General features: G+C 35.2%; 3 protein-coding genes and 1 pseudogene across 4 annotated transcripts; 3 read left to right on the forward strand and 1 right to left on the reverse strand.

The window, feature by feature from the left end:
* The first annotated feature begins 1,139 nt into the window (after nt 1-1,139).
* On the forward strand, nt 1,140-2,921 carry LOC121787939 (cytochrome b5-like). Its single transcript, XM_042186783.1, has 3 exons — nt 1,140-1,433; nt 2,297-2,363; nt 2,446-2,921. The coding sequence occupies exons 1-3, from the start codon at nt 1,356-1,358 to the stop codon at nt 2,703-2,705; spliced, it is 405 nt and encodes a 134-aa protein (XP_042042717.1). The 5' UTR covers nt 1,140-1,355; the 3' UTR covers nt 2,706-2,921.
* A 1,166-nt stretch (nt 2,922-4,087) lies between these two features.
* LOC121787677 (BTB/POZ domain-containing protein At5g48800) lies at nt 4,088-7,536 on the reverse strand. Of its 2 annotated transcripts, XM_042186483.1 has the most exons (5): nt 7,138-7,536; nt 6,407-6,473; nt 5,058-6,080; nt 4,908-4,984; nt 4,623-4,816 (listed from the first exon to the last, which is right to left on the reverse strand). In XM_042186483.1, exons 1-5 carry the CDS (start codon nt 7,200-7,202, stop codon nt 4,768-4,770), a joined length of 1,281 nt encoding a protein of 426 aa, XP_042042417.1. In that variant the 5' UTR covers nt 7,203-7,536; the 3' UTR covers nt 4,623-4,767. The 2 variants fall into 2 exon arrangements, with proteins under 2 accessions (XP_042042416.1, XP_042042417.1); XM_042186482.1 differs by having other exon boundaries at nt 4,088-4,816; nt 4,908-6,080; nt 7,138-7,530.
* A 2,971-nt stretch (nt 7,537-10,507) lies between these two features.
* LOC121785955 lies at nt 10,508-13,632 on the forward strand (annotated as a pseudogene).
* A 3,480-nt stretch (nt 13,633-17,112) lies between these two features.
* Nucleotides 17,113-18,378, forward strand: LOC121786001 (non-specific lipid transfer protein GPI-anchored 6-like). Its single transcript, XM_042184504.1, has 3 exons — nt 17,113-17,500; nt 17,794-17,886; nt 18,058-18,378. The coding sequence occupies exons 1-3, from the start codon at nt 17,137-17,139 to the stop codon at nt 18,183-18,185; spliced, it is 585 nt and encodes a 194-aa protein (XP_042040438.1). The 5' UTR covers nt 17,113-17,136; the 3' UTR covers nt 18,186-18,378.
* The last annotated feature ends 33 nt before the right edge of the window (nt 18,379-18,411 follow it).

Here is an 18,411-nt window from a genome sequence, read left to right on the forward strand (position 1 = left end):
GCTTACAACCGAACTCCTTCTCGGCTCACAACCGAACTCTTCCTTCTCGGCTCATTCCAGCTCAACGCCGAGCTTCCTTACCGAGCTTCCTTACCGCTGAGCTTACCGACTTCTGCCTTCTTCTTCTCGGCTAGTTCCAGGCTAGTTCCAGCTCGGTAAGCCGAGCTTACCGAACTCCTTTCTAGCCGAGCTTCTTCCAACTGAAATGAGCACTCCATTATTACAAACATATATGGGCTAAGAGAATTACAATTCACAACAATATGGAAAGAATCAGCCTCTTCAATTAATGTCTAGCAGTATTATACTAATGTTGATAAATTTGACTTATTACTGATATCTCACACAAACCCAAATTTTATTTGACCGTACAATAAACTTTGCTTCTGAAAATGTTTCTCACTCACCATACATACAAAGCAAGACTAGTGTATATTTTACTAATAAAATAACATATTTCTAACATGGTTTCAACTAATTATATATTAATAATAATAATAATAATAATAATAATAATAATAATTCAATACAAATAGTATCTAAGGGAGTTTTAAAGCATAAAGGTCAAAGTTAAAGCTTTGAACCCTCAAAGTCCCTTTCCACATCTCCACTTTACTAATTTTTTTCTACTTTTTCCTATTAAAAATAGCATTTTGGACACCAACATTGACTATTCATTAAATTCAAAGAGTTGAAACTTCATATCAAATTTTTATATACATTTTTTTTCAAAATTGCTATGCATGAGTTTAGAAATTTGCATAGCATTGTCATATATTAACCGATTTGCATATTGGATTATGATTTTGAATTTTAGGTGATTTTTTAATTGGTTAATCGACATAATCGATCCCGAATCATCAAAATTATCAATCTCTAGCTCACATGAATTTGTCAACCAGTTACACTAAATTTATGTTCGCCTATCTTATATCAATGTTTTGTAAACCACATAAATTGTAGTATCACTTCAAGTTTCAATTGCAATAATAAAGTCACATTTTTAATTATACCTTTTTGTCCACTACCATGAGGCGACAAAATTGATTTGCCCATATATTTGGAATACCCAATTTTTAAAAAAAAATCAATTTTCAACAATATAAAAGTATTAAGCAGTAATTTAATATTGACGTCCAAGTACTATATTAACAAAAAAATTGGCAATTGCAATGAATCATTAAATCTCCGACTTGGTTGTTGGGAGGCTGATTTTCACAAGCAGAAAAACCCCAATCTCACCAACTCCACCGCTGAATCTACAGCTGCGTTCCCTCTCTAAATCCTCTTCGATCTATATTACAAGAATTCTCGGTCCCGAGCCGTTTCGATTCCATTTTTTCTGATTAATTCCGATGTCTAAGGTTTTCACTTTAGCTGAGCTTTCTGAGCACACCACCAACAAGGACTGCTGGCTCCTGATTGGGGGAAAGGTAATTGATGCATTATGTTTTGCATCGAAAAGTTTGATTTTTTTTTGTGTTCTGGATCTTGATTTCATTTGTGCTCGATTGGATTTTGGATTTTGTTTTTCCATTGGATTTGTTGATTTAATTTAAGGTGTATGATTGTTGAAGAAAAAGAATCCAAGGATTTGTTAATGTTTGTTTACATCTTGGTTTAATATTAGTATTAGTATTATTTCATAGAGTTTGATTTGATTCATTGGTTTGATTGCCTCTCTTTCTGTTTCATGCTGATTATTGCCTTAGAAATGCTGATCTTTAGTGGTGTGATGTCAAATTGTTCAAGTGTTTGAATAATTGTGATTAAAGAAGCTAAGTATATCATCTTGATGGATATGTAGTTTTCTCACAGAAGTAGAGATGCATTTGTACTCTTTTCTTAGTTAATTTGATCTCAAATTTATCAGAATTTATGTTTGTCCCTATTGTCTATGTATAACCGTAGACTAATTCTTTGCTTTTTAAGTCAAGTGTAGCTATAGGCTAATGTACCTTTTCTTTTTTATGCTCTTCTACATGCCAAAAAACCAAGTGGTTATTACTAATAATATAGCCATATAGGCATAAGGAGCCTAAGTTAGTTATATGTTTTACACCAATCAAATATAAAAATCAAAAGAAAAGTTTCAATCTTTGACCTAAGATTTAAATAAGTTAGTATTAATTCCTCATAGTTGCATACTAAGAATGCGGTTTATCATATTCTTTAGACTTGTTATGTGAGGTAACATTTTTAAGCTATGCGTTTGCGTATTTTTAACTTAAAAAATCTGTCAATCGAACTTCGACTATGGATATATGTTGTAAAATTAAAGCATGTTCTTGAACAGGTTTATGATGTGACGAAATTCTTGGATGATCATCCAGGAGGTGATGAAGTTTTGTTGCAGTCGACAGGTAACACAATCTTCCAACAATATCCTGCCAATATAACGTTGTTGGCTCGACTACTTGTTGTAAAACAGTCCGTCCCTTGCAGGGAAGGATGCAACTGATGATTTTGAGGATGTTGGGCACAGCTCGACTGCAAGGGCCATGTTGGACGAGTACTATGTGGGCGACATTGATTCATCGACCATTCCCAGCAAGGCCTCTACCACATACGCGCCTCCCAAACAGGCACAGTTGAATCAGGACAAATCGTCAGGTTTTCTCATCAAGCTCCTCCAGATCTTGGTTCCTCTCCTTATATTGGGCGTGGCTGTCGGTGTTCGTTTCTATACCAAATCGTCGACCTAAATTTAGGGTTTTTGGAAACCTAGTGATTGATTCTCAAGTTTATTCTATAGTTATGAGGACTTGCTTTTCAACTTTTGTGGCGTTTGAGGACTTGTTTTGTGTTTCATTTTCTTGTTCTAAGCTAAAGAACTTCGCATTGTTCTTCTCTTTCTTGCGAATCTTTCTATTAGTACAATTTACATTATTAGTTATTCATGAATTATCATTTATTCCCTATTGCCCTTTGTCTTCATTTTGTGAAATTGAATTATCCAAGAAGAGAACCCTAAGATACCACGCCATAGTTTGTCACAATTTGATCAAGTTTTCTCTATAAGAAGAGTACTAAGGGGGCTTAAACACTCAAAAAGCAAGAATAACAAGATTCTCAAACTAAGAGTGTCTTCTGAAGATCGTGTGGCCGGATGACCTGGTCGAGCTATTCTGGGACCTGATCGTGGCCAGGGAGATCATGAGAAGGCACTGCATTGCCCCAGCCCGATTTCTTCCTCATGCTTCACCACACGTTTGACAAAGTCATGAAGGACAATATGCACCGGTTTCAACAATCACTAGATTGCCCACTCCACCCTCGTGCAGAGCCATCTCCACGCAATGATCATGAGAGATCTACCACGTACCGTCATGATCATCATAATCATCGAAGTAACCAACACGAAGAAATATACAGTAGGAAACCGACAGCTTATGATCACAATCGCATCAACAATAACATTACTTGTGACGAGGGAAGCTCATACAAGGAGATGTTCTACGAGTCATGGGAAGAGATGAGGAGACGGCTAGAGTATGAGAGAGAGGGTTCGCCACTGGAGATCCAGAGGCCAATCCACGAACTGGTGGTGGTGAGGAGAGCCTTGCCTAGCCTGAGAAAGGCAGGGAGTGGCCGGAGAAAGCTCGACTTGAAGGTGAGTTTCTCGTCTCCGGTTATCATCCCTGTTAGCCAGAGAGGAACTCCAGTTCATGATAGAGAATATTTGAGCATTGTATAGCAGCATTTCTGTATGAATCTATGTTTTGTTTCAACAACTAGCAAATTGTAGGGATTCATCATTGAGAAAAGAAGATACATGCCAGGGAGAATCTTGATGTGTGTTTGTGTGTGTGTGTGTGAGTGTGTGTGAGAGAGAGAGAGAGAGAGACTGAGAGACGGGGGCAGTATTCCCCTTCAACTCTGTAGCCATGTATTTTGAAGGATAAGATGAAATCAAACACTGAGCATTGGAAAATCAACAAATAAACACAATAACAAGAAACTTTTAATCAACAATGACAAAAGAAAATAAGAAAAAAAAACATATATTGACAGAAATCCACATCAAAAGGCATGTTTATGTTGAAGCTAAGCATGGTGTGCTAGAAATGAGAGCATATCAAGGCCATTCACAAAGTGACTCTATTCATACTCTATTTCAACCTTTTTTCCTACTGCAATCAAATCTTTCTGTTGGTTAAGCAAATCCCAACAGGCTATTTACACAGTGACCAAGAACGCGATAAAGAGGAGACGAAATGTTACAAAAACGAGAAGATTATAGATTATGTATCCATAGTTCCTCATCAGCAGCAGTAAAGGATTCAGAAAATACTGGCTATGTTCTCTCTGTAAACTTAGACTCAGATATTTGAGAGTGCTTCGATGGGGAGCTCGGTCCCCGTGAAGGGGTACGAGCAAAGATATTCAGTTTAAAGATCTTCTTTGAAAAGGAACTCATGAGTTTTCTTGAACTGGACCTGTCGAGATTCCTCTTCATATATACGTGATCTTTCTCCAAATCGTTTAACCTCATCCGCATCCTTGCCAGCTCAAGCTTCAAGTCCCTGTTCTCTCGTCTCAAAGAGGCATAGTTGTCCCGGGGAGACATTGCAGCACTTCGCGCTCCACTGTTGATCCGCCACGACTGGTGGATAGGCTTCGGATCCTCATCCGGATAGGAACAGAACAAGGAGTTCCGAAGTCTTAACTGCTCGTAGTAAAGCACTTGGACTATTGATTGGACTGGAAGGCGTTCGTTTTGTGCAGCGTGCACTCCAGCTTCCTGTGACAGTTTCTGAAAATCTATCAGTTTGCACAGCTTTCTCTTATCAGGTTCGGATAAAGCTTGATGAGCCTGCAAACATGAACTCCAAAGTTAGTTAAACCTCTCTCTCTGTATACACTCTTCTTTCCTACTAAAAGCTGAAGTTCACTGTGTTACTTACTTTGAGGTAAATATCAATAGCTCGGTATAACCCATCGTGGACAGTTCGTGCGTGTGCTGGCAAAGTTTCTGCGATAGCTACAAACACATTGAGCTTGAGATTTGCATCAGGTGCTATCTCAGCCAGATAATTATCGACTAGTTTAGAGACCTTAAACAGCGCGGTCTGAGAAGGCGAAGATGGACTATCTGATTCAAAGACGGATTCCTCATCCATATCTTCATCGCTATCTTCCATCTGAGAAAAGTTAACCAGTATTCTGTGAACAGTTTCGACATCAAACAGCGTATCACCAGCATGTCGGAAAGAAGGGATCAAGAGATCGTCTAAAGTTGCTATGTCCAGCTGGGATCCTATCCTCCTCTCGAGATCAAGCCTACAAGAAACCGAGCAATCAAGCATCACAGCGCTCCGCAGCATACCAAACAGAAAAGTGATAGGAACAGAAAATTTCTCGACTGGGAGGAGGCTAACTATCGTCTCCACAACAAGTCTTTCGTGGCTGCTTGCACCTGACACCGGATCAACTGCAGCCTGGTTGGGCTGATTCCATAAGCTGGACTTCTTGATTAACTCTTTCTCTGCATAGTTTACGAGTGAGGCCCCAATGCTTTCTGGCCTCACCCCACGGCATTTTATGGCGGTTATGACTCTTTGATACAAGTCGACACGAAGCACTGAAATATCTTCAATCCACCAATTTCCTTCACATTTAGGCTGCTTGCTCATGTGAAGCCTCCCTGAGCTGCTGTACTCCAATCGTGAGAAACTCGAAGCAATCTGCTCGACACAAGCTTTGGAAGCTATTGCATCAATGCATCGGACGACAATTTGTAGCTCGTCCGCCAGTGGAAGCAAGTTTTCACACTGCTGAAGGACTACAACACACATTTCGAGGTTTTTGCACACAACACTATCAAGATATTCTGCAGCTCTCGAACCAAGGTTGTTCTTCGAGTACTCTTCGGTCATTTCTAGGTAATCAGAAACGCAGCACAGCTGAGCAACATTTGCAGCTGTGATCTCAAAGTTGATACCATAGCAAAATTTGGCTGCCAACTCAAATGACTCGGCACCTCCTGGTAGTCCATGAAGCTCGATTTTGGAGACATCTGCTTCGCGGTGCTCTGCAACCAACTTCCGCATTCGCCCACTTCGTGAAACGAGAGGGAACTGCAAAAGTATGAACTCTCGTTATGCTGAATAGACTGTTGTTTTATGCGGCAATTTGGTAAAAACAAGGTTAGTTTCTCTATAGATATGCTAGAACAGATAGCAGAAGCATAATACTTCTTCATACATTTGGACTTAATAAAGTCGTTAACACGCCATAAACAAACACGAAGGTCTCTAGCTAGATATGTCATAGTAGTATATTAAGAAGCATTAAGTAATTCTTGAAATCGCCTAGGCAATGAAGACTTTCAAATCGAGATACAGATATATAGAAAAACCATATTACCCCCACAACTGCAGAAGGTTTATAGGAAGAGTCTGACCTTATGCAATGAAAATGCACCCCCATCTACTTCAATGATTATGTCACTTGGAACATCACGAAATACCCTACAAAACATGTAAGAATAGCAATTATAGAATTGTTAAAAAAAAAGAGTAGTAAAACAAGCTCAAAACACAAATTCTCCAAACCCATACTGTAGAATGTCGACAGCTAACACAGAAACAAGAAAACAAAGTATCAAACCATTTACAGCATAACAAAATTAGTAAAACAAGCTCAAGACACAATTCTTCACACTGTACTAAAACCAATTCTCCAAGCCTAGTTTTTAAACATTGTAACAAAACCAGGATTTCTTCTTATTAGTCAAATAACACACTTTTCAATCCCTCTTCTCAACACGAATTGCAGCAAGAAAAAGAGTACCAAACAAAGCTGAAAAACACAATCATTCAAAAAAAACATATAATGTCGAGTAATTTCCACAGAAACCAAATCATTTACAGCATAAAAAAATTTAGTAAAATAAGCTCAAAACAAAATTCTTCACATTGTAACAAAACCAATTCTCCAAGTATGGTTTTTTTCACATTGTAACTAAACCAGGTTTCTTCATTTATATCGGAGAACACACTTTTCAGTCTCTTTTATAGCAAGAAAAAGAATAGTATCCAAAAACAAAGTGTATAATATCAAGCACCTCCACATGAACAAGAAATCGAATTTCAATTACAGCATAAGCACACACACATAGAATGAAGAAGCAACCATTCATTACAACGCTGACTGGCGCTCTTCGACATAGGCAGCTGCTGGTGGTGATGCTTGGCCATGGACAGAGGAAGTGGAAGCTTGAGAGGAATGTGGGGTGAATGAAACGAGCTGAGGAGAGAGACAGAGCAAGAGTGAGAGGCGTTCCAGCTGAAAGAGTTGGTTGAGGAATTTCATCAAACATTTTGTCTTCAAATCATAAGCTGTCCACACCATTGGGCCTGAGGTGGTGGGGCATGTCCGTGAAAAAGACAGCTTTATCACGCCAAACATTTTCTTAATCCCAGAAAACATGATTTACAAAGAGTGTTGCCTAAATAAAGGAAATGCCACAGTGAGTACTGTGATTTTTTTTCTCTTGAAAATCAAGGAAAATGCAATGGGAAAATAGAGACAAAAAAGAAAAAGCGGGAAAAAAGGTCGTTGTTTCTGTTGATACTTTCTTACCTTTTGTTCCCTTTGTATTTTATACTGATAATTGCATTTGTAACATATAGACTAAGTTTCCTACAAAATACTACTCCTACTACTATTTATTATAACTATTAGTAACACAAGCAAATCTTGGAAATTGATAGAAATATTTCGGCCACTTTGGTAGGAATGTTAAATGGGTCAATATACTTAAATTCGAGCTATTTTTATTGTATTGTTGGACTGCTTGGTAATGAGTCATTCGTGTTACAATTTTTTCGAGTTATAAATTCTCAATCGTGACCCTAACTTTTGAGTTTTGTGCGAGAACATATCTGGTCAATTAGGCTTGACTAAATTTATGAATTTTAACATTATTATCCATAACAAACAACTACAAGGAGTATAATTTAGTGTTAGTTCAGTTCGATATTAATATGCACAGGAGATAAGACTATATTGCTATACTTTTTTCCAAATAATTATCGTTTTCAAATTTTTAGATCTAAATATATTATATTCAACGTTAGACTGAAATACTAAAAAGTTAAATGACAATTAAAAATCTCAAATATCGAATCATACTAATACATTTTCAAAGGAATTTGTAATAAAAAAATAAAAAAGAAGGAGCAAGCTCAAGTCGACAAGCGTGGAAGTTTGAATTTAGGAATAGTATAAAATCATAACTAATTAAGCCAACATCTACTTTTTATATAGCAAAGTCACGTTTTCAGAAAAGCAAGATTGAAATGTGGCAACATCCAATTATTACCAAAGTAAATAATGATAACATTTGACATGATACAATGATTTTCTTTCCCACCACCACCACCTCCACTTCCACTTGCACCTCTTTTCAATCAAATTATAAAACAAATTGTCGTTTTAGGTCAATTAATTGGTAGAAATAGTACATTGTTGTAGACATACATGAGACAACAACTTCAAGTCTAGAGGTGGCAAAATAGGCCTGGCCCGTTCGGCCCGAAGAGCCGGTCAAGTTTCTCATCGAGCTACTCTAACAAATTCTAGGCCTATTATAATTTTGAGTACAAAAGCTTCAAAAAACTAGTCAACTCTATTTAAGATTTCAATATCGATTGTTTATCGAATTACGATCTTTTTATAAAAAATTGATTACGTGATATTTTGTATAGTTAGATATATGAAGATGGATAGTATGATTAGTTATAATTTAGAGTAATATGTTGATGAGCTAGAAGGAGAAAAAATAGTAATATGCTACTCAACCATGATGGCTATAGAATAAGCTAGGGCATAGCATTCTCATTAGAAAAGATAAAAAAATACTAACAAAAAGCTAGGTGAATGGACATGGCATCCAAAGGCAATGTGGGCATTTGAAAATATGTGCTTATCCTTTTTAAATATACACTTACCAAAAATATAAGTTTCTTTAAAAAAATATTGGTCTTAGAATTTCATATTTTTATCACGGATACATTATACTGTATTTTTTCTTGTTAATATTATCGTATTAATGTAGGCTCAAGTTAACATTTTGACGTTTTTTAATGGGAAGATTTTCATGTGATGTCATTTTTTTATATACATCAATAGAATGAAGTAAGTATAAGTATTTTCCAATCTCCTTATTCAAGTTATAAATTCTTTCAAACTATTAAGTATAATTCATATATTGAACTTCATTTTTTTGAGGGTGTATTCGATCACAATTATTAATAATTGCTAAATTTTGTTATTATGTTTTGTATCAACCCAAAATATCATTGAAAATATTTATATTCATTGCCCAGGCATCCAAAGCCCAGTCCATGGTTGATCTGGACTGGGCCGACACACTACGGCCCATACTGCATTATAGTGTTACTCATAAAAGATTTCACCAAACTTAGTATTTGAGCTAAGAAACATGGAAATAACTGAATTTGAACACAATTAGCCTTGAAGAAATGAAATTTATTGGAAAATATACAAAAAATATTGAAAAAAAACACTTAATTTTTATAATAATTAAACAGGTTAAAAAATATAATAAATAATACAGCAACATGAGGCCTAATTAAACATCCATAGCTAATTATAAAGAACAAATGTAACTATGTAAGAGTTGGCGGCATGTTTCTTGGCTGCAATTTTTTGCGTATTAATTGGTGCTTTTTTGGCTGTTTTTGAATTATTTTTTTAAAGATTAGGTAGTTTGACTTTGGAATAATGGGTTTATTTGTTTAATTAATTTATTTATTAAGGTATGGAATAGGCACAATTGATATAATTAAATTTATAGTTGACTAGTTTATATTGGATAATAACTAGGTGGTGCTGGTCTACCAATGCACCTCATTTATTATTAACCTTATGTCTCACTATTGAATTCTTCAATAACTACTATGAAATTGTATTAGTACTAGTATTTATCATGAATTCAAATATTGTTGTAAAAAATATGAAATTATCTAGATGGAGTAAAGAGATTTTGCTATTGTATTAGTACTACTATGAAATTGTATTAGTACTACTATGCAACGAATGTGAGACAATCTTGAATTTAAAGAATTGCTATATGTAAAAGGAAAATAAGGAGTACTATATTAAAGAAAATGCATCCTTCAATTTGAATTATTATTGTATTTAAAAATATGATATCAAATTTCTCATTTTTGAATTATATCTTGTGAGCTTTGTACATAAAATTCAAAATCTAAAACTTATACTAGTAGTAACTTATAGTATGTGAAAGTTTCTTGTCTTTTTCATATCATTGGAAATTTATTAAGGGTCTTTAGTTACAATTTAGTTTATAGTTATGTATAAATATCCCCCAAACATTTGTTTATATTTTAAAATTTGCAACTGGATATATTTTAACACAATTATTTTATTAAATAAGATGAATAATTTTATAACGTTAGACTTTTGAATATAAGTATTTTCACAACAAAAATCTGGTAACAGATTCCAACTGCAAATGGAGCCAGAAACCAATACAGGCGTTAGCGACGCCAAATCGCCGCTTCTGGAAGCGTGTAGGCACGGCGGCAGCGGGCGGCGCGGCCGCCTAAGTCGCCGGAACTCTGTGAACTCGCTCCGCAACGATTTCATTTCCAGATTACCCGATAATGTCCAATCAGCAGTTGACCCTGAGTCTCCATCCTCTTATTTTGATCTCTCCCGAGCTCAGGGTTTGAGCCAAGGTACATCTTCCATTCTAGTGTGTGTTTGTGTGTGCGCGAATGTTGAATGTGCATGTGTTTGTTATCTCCTTATCTTTACCTTCAATTTTTTGTTTCTTATGCAATTTTGGTTTGATTTTGGAATTTTATTTTCGGGCTGGGAATTCAATTGAAAATTGGTGTTTTACTGCCCCGTAGCTTAAATACCTGCAATCTGGTGATCAATCCATGATTAGGAGGTTTTATTTGTTTGTAAATTGATTCGATCATTCTGAATGTTAGTACTCCTCATGTGAAGAAGGTTTTAGGCTTTTAGCTCATGTTTTGCTGAATATACATATTTGTGATATGAATGTTAAAAAGGTTTGCTGAAAATAGATTAAAGTGCAATTTGAATACAAATTTTGCTCCTCGTTCGAGCTTACGACAAAAATTCATACAAAATATAGGACAAAGGATTACTATGAAAGACAGTTTGATACATTGAAATCATTCGAGGATGTCGATTCTGTGGTGTTATCAGAAGAAATAGATGAAGAAGATCTACAAGAACAAGCACAGCATGAGAGAGCTATGATGATCTCCAATGATGCTAATATTTTGCTGCTGGCTTTCAAGGTGAGAAAAGGCATTTTGAATGTTGCCTTGATCCGACTTTTTTTTCCATTTGAGAAGATATTATTGTAACTAATCACTTTGAGAAGACTTGATATAAGTGATTGTTGGTTTCTGGTCTGAAAATGATCACCATTGTTGTAAAAGCTGTCTCATTTCATTCATCATGCTTGTATCAGATCTTTGCCACTATAAAGAGTGGATCGCTAGCCATTGCTGCTTCGACCTTGGATTCCTTACTAGATCTCATGGCTGGGGGCATACTTTGGTTTTCCCACCTTGCAATGAAAAATGTCAACATTTACAAGTACCCTATTGGAAAGCTGAGGGTCCAACCGGTCGGGATTATCATCTTCGCTGCTGTGATGGCTACACTTGGTATGCGCTAGATTTTAAACTCATTTATGATATAGCTAGGAATTGCCATCGTGTCACAACGGCTTTACCTTGACTTTGTGTAGAAATAAGTTGTTTTTAATATGATCCTACTTGGTTCAAGGTCTTGGCTTCTTCGAAAATCACACTTTTTCGTTTAGGCTTTCAGGTTTTTGTTCAGGCTGTAGAACAACTTGTCGAAGCAAATCCTTCTGAGAAAATGACCACAGATCAGTTGGTCTGGTTGTACTCCCACAGATCAGTTGGTCTGGCTGTACTCAATTATGCTATCTGCTACTGCAGTAAAACTTGCTCTCTGGTTTTACTGCAAAAGCTCGGGGAACAAAATTGTGCGCGCTTATGCAGAGGTACATTACTCTACATTCATCATAAAACATCTTTCTACAGTACTTAGTGTTTGGCATTCTTTATCTTGACAGGACCATTATTTCGACGTGGTAACAAACGTAGTAGGATTGGTATCAGCTGTCCTCGGTGATATGTTCGTTTGGTGGATTGATCCAGCCGGTGCACTCGCACTTGCAATCTACACAATCACTAACTGGTCTGGAACTGTACTTGAGAATGCAGGTATGAATCCTCGCAGATTTTTCGAAGTGTTAGCTCGAACCTAAGCTGACTCATCTTCTGATTCAGTGTCACTGGTAGGCCAATCAGCGCCACCCGATGTTCTGCAGAAGCTGACTTATCTTGTGATAAGGCACCCTCAGGTTAAGCGTGTTGACATGGTCCGTGCTTACACTTTTGGAGTTCTGTATTTTGTTGAGGTTAGTACTGACTAATAGTAATAGATATTTGATGGTTTTGCCATTTTTGAAATAGTGAAAGCTTATGTTTGGGGTGTTACTGTTAGGTCGATATCGAGCTCCCTGGAGATCTGCCCCTCAAAGAAGCTCACGCCATCGGAGAAACTCTGCAGATGAAGCTCGAGAAACTTATTGAAGTCGAAAGGGCGTTTGTTCATCTTGATTATGAATGTGAGCACAAGCCAGAGCACTCTGTTCTCAGCCGGCTGCCCAACAGCGATCCTTGAGGTTTCGCCTCGTCTTTGTGGCTTGCACGCTATTGCACATTGCTTCTCTCTTAGAGAAAAAAAAGGGGCACACACATCATTCATTGTTGTGAAAAAATTTGCAGGGTGTTTGTGGTTTCTAGCTTTGAAAGAGCTGGTTTTGTGAATTTGTTTATCATTTAAGTAATACAATAAAATATCATATTGTATACACTCTGTGCTTGCAAATAGATTAATTCTAGAGAACAATAAACGGCCTATATTTGAAGTTTGAAGTATTTTAAATAATTGATGTCTCGAATTTGGAGATTTTTCTATTATAATTTAAAGTTTCGAGTACTTTAAACTTACAAGACCAAAAATGGAAAAACAATCTCAAGAACCATAAATGGTGTCAAACTTACAAGACCAAAAAAAAAAATCACTTGTAACAATCAAAATAATTAGGGAGTACAAAACAATAAACAATCAGGAAAAATACATAAGTCCATCACATGGATCATTAAATCAACGTCTAGCAAACAAAGGAAACCATTTTTGTTGCAAGGAAGAGTGGTGATAGATCATGATCATAAGCAACACTAGCACAAGGGAGACTCCGAGGGGAGAACCCCCGACACGGTGGAGGGAGTCCCGCTCGGGCAAGTCAATGGAGAAGGGGAAATGGTCGCGATCCTCGCCTAGCCAGTGGACGAGGAGGAGGAGGAGGACGGGGAAGACCATGAAACTTATCTTGATTTGGTCCATCAAGTCTAGGAAGATGTACTCATAGTTTATGTACCAATTGAAGATCATGAAAAAAAGGATGACGGTTAGGAAGAATACAAAGTGGAGAGGCAATGTGAATTGTTGGATGTATTCTTGGAAGGGTGAGCTATAGTATCTAGCCATGTTGAACTTAGGATGCCACACACTTTTGCAACTTTCTTGTGCTATTTATAGGGCCTTCCACTTCAAACTACCATTGGATCGCTTTAACTAATTTACTTTACCTAATTTTATATATTAAAATATGTATCGTTCTTATACAAAAGAGTTTGTGTTGAAGACATGGGTAAAAGGGACGTTTGGTTTCATTTTCTTGTGGAAATTATTGAAATACAATACTTATTCAAAATATGATTACATTTCACAATAACATATGTTTCACTTAATGTATCAACAGCTATTATGTACTAAGTTCTCTTTTGGGATTTTTTGTCGGCAAAACTTCCTCAATTTTCTATATTTATAAAATTACAAAGAAAATATAGGCTTAAGAGGGAAATACCGAAATTAAAATAAATACTATGCCATAGTGGGAATTGAGAACAATATTATTGCATAAAGGCTCTTTTGAATATGCTAAAGGCAGTGTGGAATATTATCCAGAAAAAAGAAGAGAATATTACAGAATTTATGTTATTTTCACCTTTGCCTAACCTTTATTCCCACTTAAATGTATTTTTAAATCTATTTTTCTCTTTTAACACGACTTATGGAATATGCCAATGCATTTGGAGATACATAATTTGATGATATGTGGGGCCCATTTTACTAGAATAACTTGAATGTAAATGAAATTTTATTTTATCAAAATTCACCGGCTAGGATAGGTTACATGTATATAACAAAAATTATAGAAAAAATTTAAAACGTAGTATTATGAATGTGGATGCAATTTATAGTGATATTTCTGTTATTTAAACGTTATTATGGACTTGTTACAAATATTTGTTCAAAACTATAGGATTACTTAATAATAGTAGGAATAATGCTGATATACTCAGAAGCTATTATGGGCTTTGCAATGTAATGTTGATATAGAACTAAAATTTATGGACTCGTGGCCAATATCTAAGATAAAATAAATTATTGGGCCTGAATATTGGATAGAACAGAAAGGTTGGTCTTTTAGGGGGTTGAGGTGTAACAATAACATACTAGAAGCATATAATGTAATACTCTCTTCGTCCACAAAAAATAGAGCAATTTGTATATGACACGGGTTTTAATGTATAATTGGTAAAGTAATATAGAAGAGAAAAATGTAAGAGAGAGAGAGAGAAAAGGTATGAGAAAAGTAGTGTTAGTGTAAGAGAGAAGCTTTAATTCTAATGGCACAAGTGGTAAATAAAATGATGTGTAGAGTTATTGTTTTGTTGAAAACTTTCCATAAATAATTGTGCTCTATTTTTTGTGGATGGCCAAAAATGGTAATTGTGCTCTATTTTTTGTGGACGGAGTGAGTATAAGGAATATAATTTAATTATCAGTTAGCTCATCCTTACATCACATTCGAGCACACATAATGTACTCCCTCTATTCCAAGGTAGTTGAATCGTAATCTTTTTTAGATTTGTTCTAAAATAATTGGTCATTTTCTTTTTAGCAAAAGGTCTATTTTATCACATACTTTACTCTCTCTCCATCTCTCTTGTTTTACTCTCTTCACTTTAATCTTCACCACATCAATTTATTAAATCTCGTGGCAAAAGAAATGCATCAACTACTTTGGAACGAAGGCAATACCATTTTTCTAACTAATTTAGAAATTCTCAACATGATTTTCCAAATTTATTGAGATAATGTTACAATGTCATCATAAAAACCTAACGTGCAAAAGGCTTGAAAGCATGATTATCTATTTTAATTTAGTAATAAGTAGTAGTATTATTTAAAGTATGAAAATGTATTAATTTCGGATTAGTCCCACAAGGTTTCAAATTTGAATGTAAAATCATGATGTTTCCTTTTTTTTGTAGTTAACCTATGAGTTCTAATTTTGTGACATTGATATTGACGTGATAGCTGAAATATCCTATACACACAAAACGTTTGATGATTCGAAATGAACTATTGACCTAAATTTGCTAGCTTAGGTCGCTTTAAAATTATTGTTAAACACATAAATGACGTTAAAAAGATTTAATTTGAACTGCATAAGCATTAAAGAATGTGATGGCGATTAATCTTTAATGCATTATGTGTAGTTGGGAGTTAGGCCATACTACTATATGATTGGTTAATGTTATAACATGTATTATCATATGATTGTTTATGTCCAACTTTTAGGTCGAATTGATGTGTTGTAGATAAGTGGTTAAATATATTAGATTATAGTGTTTGAGTGGTTAACATTATAACATGTCTTGATTATAAGATAATGAATTTAGCACAATTAAAATAATAGTATAACAATTCATTATGATGAGAATATCGATACATTTAGAAGATGTGTTAGTTTGAGTATTTTATAGTAGGCTTATTTGAACATGTGAAAGATAGTAGCGTCACGATCCCATCAGTGTAAAATGTAATAGTACTTACTAATATAATTTGAAGACATAATCTTTGAATAAGTTCCTAATTACTTTGAATTAGACACATTTATCTTTAGATTTGCAGTATACTTGTCTCTCCATAAGGATAATCTTTACTACATGGTTTTAGATAAATTTGTGTTTAATTAAGCATTATCTCCCCATTTCATATTACATTTTGGGGTGTGGAATATTTATGATGATAGGTGATAGGTCACAACAGGTTACGTTTGGTCCATTCATTTTCAATTTTGATGAATTTATTTCTAGGTGAATATAGTTAATGTCCTATTCACACTACATATGTTTATCTATTACTAGCATTTGTTACTCCAGTAACTCCACTACGTTTTTCTAAATATTACCAAAATTGAACAAATATCCTTTACTACACATATATTAAAAATTGTCTCATGAGAGTATTGTTTCTTTAGATAATATAATTCCGAATTATGAGAATAAATATTAAAATCTCATTAATTTACGAATCACAATATAATTTGTTTTTGCATTAGAGGTTTTGGTTGTGACGTTAATCATTTGATTCATAACAAGTTTAGCTAAGTAATTACTCAAATTCTCAATCTGTTAATTAAATATATAGCAGAATAAAATTATTAATTAAATTGTGCTTAGCAACTACTTTTGCAACCTTTCATTTAAAACTCCCTTTTCATCGTCTTTTTAGGGAGAACCATCTCGTGATTCTTGGTCTAAGTCGCCACATGTGACACATAAATGAATTTCACAATTATTGATAGTTTGCTTTCCAATAATTGGCTGTATATCATTTATAACTTAATGATGATGCATAGTTACATTATCATACAAAACGAACTCCCCATATTTTTTACAATCTCAATATTTTTGTAAATAATACTACTACTAAATATACCATAGGTTTTTCATTATTGTTCTTGTTCACATATGTGTTTTGATAAGATACATTTTTTAATTAAAAAAAATCGAATTGAATAAAAGAAGACCCTACATAACTCTAAACCAAGAAAATTAAATTCCCCAACCTCCCCCAACCCACCCTTTCATTCCCTTTAGAAGCTGCAACAGGAAAGTAGAAAAATCCTATATAAACAAACCTATGTATCTCTCTCAAAACCGTAGCAAAATGGATTCCAAAGATTTGTTTTTTGGATATCTCTCTATTTTCATAATTCTATTCAATTTTGCAGTGTGTGACGTAGCAAGCGATAGACAAAAATGTGAAAACCAACTAATAGGGCTAGCAACATGCCTGCCCTACGTGGGCGGGGAGGCCAAAGCCCCCGCCAGCGATTGTTGCACCGGTTTCAAGCAAGTCTTGAGAGATAGTCGCGAGTGCATCTGCTTGTTGATCAAGGATCGGGACGATCCGAGTCTTGGGCTCAAGATCAATGCCACTCGTGCCCTCTCCCTTCCCGACAAATGCAAGACCCCTATCAACGAGTCCATCACGGACTGCCCAAGTAAGTTACCCCCCTTTTCTAGAAATACAATCATGTGTACAAAATAGTTTAATGAAGTGTAAATAGTACTACTAATTACTTCATAAATATAAGCATTCTTAAAAAGGTAGTACTCCTATATTGTGTGGGCACTAGAGGTGAGTTTTGCACTAGTATAGTAGTGTAGCATATATATATACACAAAGTGGTTGAATTCTATGGACGTATCGAAATGGCTAAACGAGACTCACAGTGCTTCACAACGTGCAACAAGTGGGACATCGTTAACTAACACATAGTTCGATTGAGTGCAGCTATTCTTCATCTACCACCAAACTCACCGGATGCTAAGGTGTTTGATGATTTTGCAAAGAGTGCCGGCAAGAGCAACACCACCACTACTCCTGGTATGAAGTTCTTGCCATAGATCATTAATTAATCTTTAAAACTAAATCAATACATATGTAACAGCTCACGCACGTCGCATTTATTATTGTCTCAAACGCTATCAACTAACTATTTAAGTTTTATTTTTCTTAAATGTTTTAATTTATTTCATTATTTTTGAGATATTATAGCGAGCTCGTCGGGTGGGTCGTCTGCGTCGGCAACCGCTGGTCCTAATAGCAATAGAGGAGAGAAGAAGATATGGTTTGCTGGACTACTCATGGCTATGGCTACAGTTCATATTTTCATGAATCACTAATGTTGAAATTGTATTCTAATTTTCTATTTATTTAGTTTGAGAATAATAATAATAATGTGACTCAAGGGTTGAGGTTAGTGTAGAGAGATGATCTAGGTTGTTTTTAATGTTGTATTTACATTAGAGAATGCCTTTGTAATATCATTTTCCTATTTAAGATTTAATAATGGAAGCCATAATTTTCAAATTATCATTCATACTGTGCCTCTGTTAATCGCTCACCCAA

This window comes from Salvia splendens, chromosome 22 (genome assembly GCF_004379255.2).
Source record: "Salvia splendens isolate huo1 chromosome 22, SspV2, whole genome shotgun sequence".
Classification (NCBI taxonomy): domain Eukaryota; kingdom Viridiplantae; phylum Streptophyta; class Magnoliopsida; order Lamiales; family Lamiaceae; genus Salvia; species Salvia splendens.